General features: G+C 64.5%; 1 protein-coding gene across 1 annotated transcript; it reads right to left on the bottom strand.

The window, feature by feature from the left end:
* Positions 1–2,324: 2,324 nt before the first annotated feature.
* CKB (creatine kinase B) lies at positions 2,325–5,735 on the bottom strand. Its single transcript, XM_086708728.1, has 8 exons — positions 5,576–5,735; positions 5,052–5,263; positions 4,690–4,844; positions 4,484–4,616; positions 4,093–4,264; positions 3,220–3,343; positions 2,788–2,977; positions 2,325–2,712 (listed from the first exon to the last, which is right to left on the bottom strand). The coding sequence occupies exons 2-8, from the start codon at positions 5,242–5,244 to the stop codon at positions 2,534–2,536; spliced, it is 1,146 nt and encodes a 381-aa protein (XP_086564854.1). The 5' UTR covers positions 5,245–5,263; positions 5,576–5,735; the 3' UTR covers positions 2,325–2,533.
* Between the last annotated feature and the right edge of the window lie 265 nt (positions 5,736–6,000).

The raw sequence follows: 6,000 nt of genomic DNA, 5'->3' as shown, positions 1-6,000 counted from the left end.
GGTCATGTTCTAGCTGGGCCATGGCCAAGGTACAGGAACGGATGCTTCTAGTGCTGCTGATGGGTGTGGTCCATCCAAGACAGTGAATGAATAAAAGTGCGTTCGTCTGTGTCGTGTGGTAGGGTGTTTCTTAGACTCCCCATGTTGACTGTGACTTCGAGGAAAGTTAAATTCACCCTGTGTAAGAGTCTTATGAATGCAGAGGAAAGGGAGGAGGTTGTAGGGAGTCTGGCCCATGGACTGGGAAGCAGAGGTACCCCCACTGAGGGGAGAGCATAGTAAGCCCTGCCTTGTCCCAAAAAGAATGGACTCAGCTAAAAAGTGTGTTCGATAGAGCAGGATAAAATAAATGAGAATAAAAGTGAGCAAAGAGAATATTACAGGTAGAAGAACAAGTGGCCCATAGAAGCACGTGCAGCTCTGGGCCCGTGGCGAGGCTCCTCCCAGAGGGCCGTGGGGAGCGGCTCGCCTGCTTGCCCAGCCCCCTGAGAGGGCCCAGCACTGTGTGCCGCAGCACAGGGGAGAACGGTAGGGGCCCTTGGGGCTCCCGGGAGCAGCTTTTACTGCCTGGAAGAAGTCTGGGGCCTCCCTGGGTGTCCTGTTGACAGGTGATTGGAGGTTGCAGCTTGTCTTATGGAACCACTGATAGTTAAGGGACTGCCCCAACTCTTAACGGTCCAGACAGTGTGGAGACGATCAGGAAGCCATGTGCCTGCCTGACTAGGCCCCCAGGTGCCTGTACGCACCTCAGGGCAGAGTGGGGACAGTGGCCCATCCCTGAGCCTGTGCAACCAGGAGGGCCTTCTGGACAAGGGCCCCCCAGCATGGGCACACGCAGCCTGAGGCCTTTCCAGAGAACGTTCTTCCTGTGCTCCTCACAGCCCTTTCTCCCAAATTACCAGACTCCACAGTCTACAGTGTACTGTCTGCCCCGGCCCAGTGCCCACTGACCAGAGGAGGACACTGAAGGTGAGAAAAGGTGAGCCCTATCTGATGTGTGCCCCACACCGGTCAGCCGAGGAGGGAACCAAGTGCCAGCCCCTGACCTAAATAAAGGGTGGGTTCAGAGATCCTCTCCCTGCCAACCTTGTGCCCCAGGAGGCCTGCCCCCTACTCTGCCCATCCCACCCCAGCTTTCACTCACCTGGCTTCTGTGCCTGTGCCTCTTCCCCCAGCACAGGCTCCTGGAAACCCTCCCCTGCCAGCACATGGCCTGGGTGGGCCCCTCAGCTCAAGCCTGGCCACTAAGGCAGATGGAGCTGCTTCTACTCCACTGCTGTCCACCCAGCCTGCTTGTCCTGGGCCCCAGGGTTGGCCAGCTGCCCCTGCCCCTGGGGCAGGAAAGACTGCCCAGCCCAGGACACAGTGGGCACAAAGGCCGTGCCCTGTTCTCTTCCTAGTTGCAGGGTAACCTTGGTGGGGATTAGGGCCTGCTGACCCAAAGCGTGAGGAGTTGGGGTACCCCAGATTCTGATGGGGGTGGGGTTGGGAGACCAGGACAGAGGTGGCCCTGGCCGGCAGGTGGCAGCACAGACTGTCCACAGAGCTGTGGAGCTGGGGGACAAGCCCTGCCCTTGGCTGGCTCACAGGTTCCACCTCTATGGCCCCAGCCCACCATGGTGTGAGATCAGTCGGGAACTGTGGCAGCTGTAGAGTGGCTGGGAAAGCGAGACCCCAACCCACCCTCCCGCCCAGGGACCTTATGTTGAGGACCCGCCATGGGAGGCCAAGGGGTGGAGCACCTGAGGGTCCTGGAGAGGGGGCTGCAAGGAGGGGGGGGCTCCAGAGGGGCCTCAGGGCTTTCTGAAAGGGGCTGAAGGGCTGGGCCTGGGGGCAGCAAGAAGGGGGTACTGTCTGCCCTGCCTGAGGCTGTGAGGAAGGGAAGCTGAGGAGAGGGATTATTTAGGGGCTCTTGTAGGTGGGGAGGAGAGGTGGCAGAGACCCTGACTGGAAAAGGAACTAGATTAGGGGGGCAAGACCCACCCTCCCCTCACGGCATCCACGCCTCCTCCCACACTGAGGGATGGGGTTGAGCAAAAGTGCCAGGCTCCGCCTCCCAGGGCCCAAATGCCCTCAGATGCTCCGGCGGGGGCTCTGTCACCCTAGAGCTCCTCCCCCTCCTGCCCCCCCCCCCCCCCGCCAGCCCAACCCAGGGCTGCAGGGGAGCCAAGTAGACAGGATGGCACAGTGACTGCCTCCTGACTTTGTCCCTTCTTAAGGAAAGTGAAGCAGAAAGGGTAGATCCAGGATTGAGGCCCTCAGATCCTGGCTCCTGGGTCCCAGAACAGCCTCGGGAAAGGGGAGCCACTACTCGGAGACTCGTGGCAGGCCGAAACCCTAGTTTATTCCAGCATCAGCAACATCTTAGCCATCACAAAAATAAACTCTACCAAGGGCGACGGAAGTCTCTACAGCGAGGCTAAGGGCTCAGCCGCCAGGCGGCGGACATCAGGGTGCGTGGTGGGCACTGCCCGGGCAATAAGTTAGGAAGCAGCGGGGCTGGTGGTGGTGGCAGCAGGTGCAGGCCAGGGTTTCACTTCTGGGCAGGCACGAGGTCATCGATGGCCTGGCCCTGCTCCAGCCGCTGCTCCATCTCGATGAGCAGCTTCACGCCGTCCACCACCATCTGTACCAGCTCCACCTCCGAGAAGCCCAGGCGGTCTGCGTTGGAGACGTCGAAGACCCCACCCACGGCAGCTGTGTCCACACCACCTGGGGAGACAGCCAGGTCAGCAGGACTGCGGCGGGGGGCTGCCCCAGGGGGAGAAGACCACCCGCCCCATTCACCTGTGCCTCGTTTCTGAAGCCGCAGCCGCTTGAGCACCTCCGGGAACTTCTCATGCTTGCCCAGGTGGGGCAGCTTGATGTGCACACCTGCCCGCAGCCCTGTGCCCAGATTGGACGGGCAGGTCAGGATGTAGCCCAGGTGAGGGTTCCACATGAATTCGTAGTTCTTAGACTTGAAGAGCGTTTCAATCTGGAGGTGGAGAAGGTGAGACAGGGCTGGCCTGGCTGAGGGGCACCTCCAAGGCACCAGGTGGGGGACACCCTCGGACCCAGGAGTCCCCTGGCAGGACCCTGAGGTAACGGAGACCAGGGCTCCCAGGGGGACTGATGGGACGCCCACACCCTGGCCTGAGCTCTGGGGCTTGGCCCTGCGCCCTCCCTGGCCCCAGACCCCACTCGTGCCAGCCCGGTTTGGGGGTGGTCAGGCCTGACCTGGGTGAGGCCATTGCAGAAGCGAGTGAACACCTCCTTCATGTTGCCCCCCTTCTGCATGGAGATGACCCGAAGGTGGTCTTCCTCGTTGATCCACACCAGGAAGGTCTTATTGTCATTGTGCCTGGGGGAGGGGCACGGTCAAGCCTCCTCCTTGGAGGTCTCAGAGCACATCCAAAAAAAAGCTCTAGGGGGTCCCCAGACCCCAGGAACTTTCCAAGTCCCTAAGGTGTTCCATCCGGCTGTACCCAGAAGCTTGGGCTTCTGCCAGGACCACACTCTGGAGGTAGGCAGGGAAGCCAGGACACCTCAGAGAGAGTCCAAAAAGCCCGGAGCTGTGCCCTAGCCTCTAGCCAGTCATGTGCCGTGTGGCCTGGGTGTGGGGGAGGGACGAGGGCCCCACCTAGAAGGTAAGGGGCAAGAGGACCGCTGTATCTGGGCGCAGAAGCCTCCCTACGCACACAGTGGAGGCAGGAGCTGTAAGCCTTCCCCACCCTCACCCCCACTCCCACTCCCACTAGGAAGTGTCTGCGTCACCCAGCACCTGGCAGAGTCCCTGCGGGGAAAGGGGTGAGAAAACCAGAAGCTCCGGCTCCCAAGAGGAGGGTGGAGGAGAGCAGTCAAAGCGACCCAATGCCCACCTCCAAGATCCCACGAGGCCTCAGCCTCTACCAGCTGGCGTCCCTTGATGCACCTGTGTGGTCAAGGTCACCTGCGAGGAGACCTGGGAAGCACCAAACCTGTCCTAGGAGCACGGCTCCTCCCTCTTCCTTCCTCCTCAGCCTGGCCTTGGTGTGGGGAGGGCCAAGGGGAGGAGGAGAAGGGGAGTGGGGGGGGGGGGGGGAGGACCCGCGAGAGGAGTTGGGCACGCACCAGATGCCACGGGCATCGGGCCAGTCGCGGGCCATGCCGGAGGCCAGCAGCAGGGGCGACACGGGCTTGTCGAAGAGGAAGTGGTCGTCGATGAGCTGCTGCTGCTCTGCCTCGGTCATGCTCTTGAGCGCGTAGTACCTGCCGGCCAGGTCGCCGTCCAGGCTCGCCAGAGCTGCGGAGGGGCGCGCTCAGAAGGACACACGGGAGCCCCTGTGCTCACGCCCGCCCAGCTTTGTGGGAGCCCCGGCCGGGCCGGCCCTCGCAGGGCCCCAGGCCGCCGTCCCCCCGGGGAAACCGGACCCGGCGCGCAGATAAGAGCGCGGCAGCGGCGGCTCAGGTGACTGGGGTGACTGGTTAACAAGCCGCACGGGGACAGAGGTGCGACCCCTACCTTCCACAGCGAGCTTCTCGATGGCTCGGCGCTCCCCGCGGCTGCAGTGCGGGGGGAGGCAGAAGCCGCGGATGCTGCGACCTGTGCGCACCCGCGAGCTCAGCACGTAGTTAGGGTCCAGGTCGTCGCCGCCCTGGGGGCAGAGCGGCGGTGAGCGCTGGGGGACCCCTCCCCAGCCCGCCCCGCCACCCGGGGCCACCTCGTACCTGCAGGTTGTCGGGATTGAGGTCGGTCTTGTGCTCGTCGCTGGGCTTGTAGCCTCCGTGCCGGTCCTCGATGATGGGGTCAAAGAGCTCCTTGAACACGTCATAGGATTCCTCATCGCCTGCCACGCAGCCCACGGTCATGATATAGGGGTGACCTGGGGGGAGCGCGGAATGGGGACAGTGGCGTCACTGCCAGGCCTGACCGAGCCCCTCAGGACCCTGAGGTTATTCGCGGGAAGGGGGCGCCGCGGGAACCCTAGTCTGGGAGGGGTTCTAGGGGAGGCGCTGGGCCCGAGCCCCAGGGGAGTGTCTTGCAGATAAGGCGACCCGGTACCCTGACCCCGGGACCGAGGTGCGCGTACCCGGGTTATCCACGCCGGTCTGGATGACGTCGTCCAGTGTGAAGCCGCTCGGCGTGCACTTGGCGCGCAGCTCCGCGTACAGCTCGGGGGTCAGCACCTTGGCCATGTGGTTGTTGTGGCCGCTGAGGTCGGGGAACTCGTCCTCGGCCGGGAAGCGCAGCTTCAGCGCGTTGTGGCTATTGGAGAAGGGCATGGCGGCGGCGAGCGGAAGGCTGCGGAGAGACTCGAGGGTCAGCGGGGACCCGGCGCACCGGCCCCCCAGGGACCTGCGGACCATTCAGGGCCTCGCTGCCCCTGCTCCTGGTCACCCTGGGGCGCGCGGCCAAGGTCAGAGGGGTCCGCAGCGCGCGCGCGGGGGAGACTCCCGCACCGCCAGGACCCCAGGCCCAGCCGGCGCGCGCGCTCCGGGCGGCGGACCCCGGCGTGCACGACTTTGCTGCCCACGAGCTCCTTCCGTGCGCAGCGCCCCCACCCCGGCGCCCAGGCGGCCGCCCCCCCTCCCCCCAGCCCTCGGGCCCACTCACCGGGCAGCCGGGCGGGGCAGGGGCGCTCGGTCGGTCGGCAGCTCTGGGCGCGGCGCAGGCGAACAGCGGTGGCTCCGCGCTCCCGCGGCTCTTAAGGGGCGCGACGCGGGCCGCCCATTGGCCGCTATTTATAGCCCATTCATTCCATTGGTCCGCGCTGCGGGGTGGTGCCGTCGCTTTGTCCGCCACCCGCAGCCCCCGACAACCCCCCCACCCGGCCGCCCACCCCTGTTATCCCTTTGCTGGGACCCCGCGCAGCCCGCCTATCCGACCCGGCGCCTGCCCAAGACCCCGCGGCTGAAGCCTCAGGCCCTTGGATATTCTGTAGTTCTCCCCGCGCTGCCTCCGGGCGGGAAACTGAGGCAGAAGAGCCACTGGGCACTTGAAGACGCTCGGGCTCATCTGCAGCCCTGCTCCTGCCCTCC

This window comes from Puma concolor, chromosome B3 (assembly GCF_028749965.1).
Source record: "Puma concolor isolate L17-30 chromosome B3, mPumCon1.1.hap2, whole genome shotgun sequence".
NCBI lineage: Eukaryota > Metazoa > Chordata > Mammalia > Carnivora > Felidae > Puma > Puma concolor.
The sequence above is the reverse complement of the archived record's forward strand: the minus strand, read 5'-3'. Positions and strand labels throughout refer to the sequence as shown.

What these genes read in the sequence shown, in the direction of transcription:
- CKB (XM_086708728.1), bottom strand. Translation starts at nt 5,244, where the DNA reads ATGCCCTTCTCCAATAGCCACAACGCGCTGAAGCTGCGCTTCCCGGCC. An exon ending in TCAATCCCGACAACCTGCAG is followed by an intron (nt 4,617 to 4,689) that starts GTACGAGGTGGC and finishes CTCTGCCCCCAG; the next exon opens with GGCGGCGACGACCTGGACCC. An exon ending in CGAGAAGCTCGCTGTGGAAG is followed by an intron (nt 4,265 to 4,483) that starts GTAGGGGTCGCA and finishes GCCCCTCCGCAG; the next exon opens with CTCTGGCGAGCCTGGACGGC.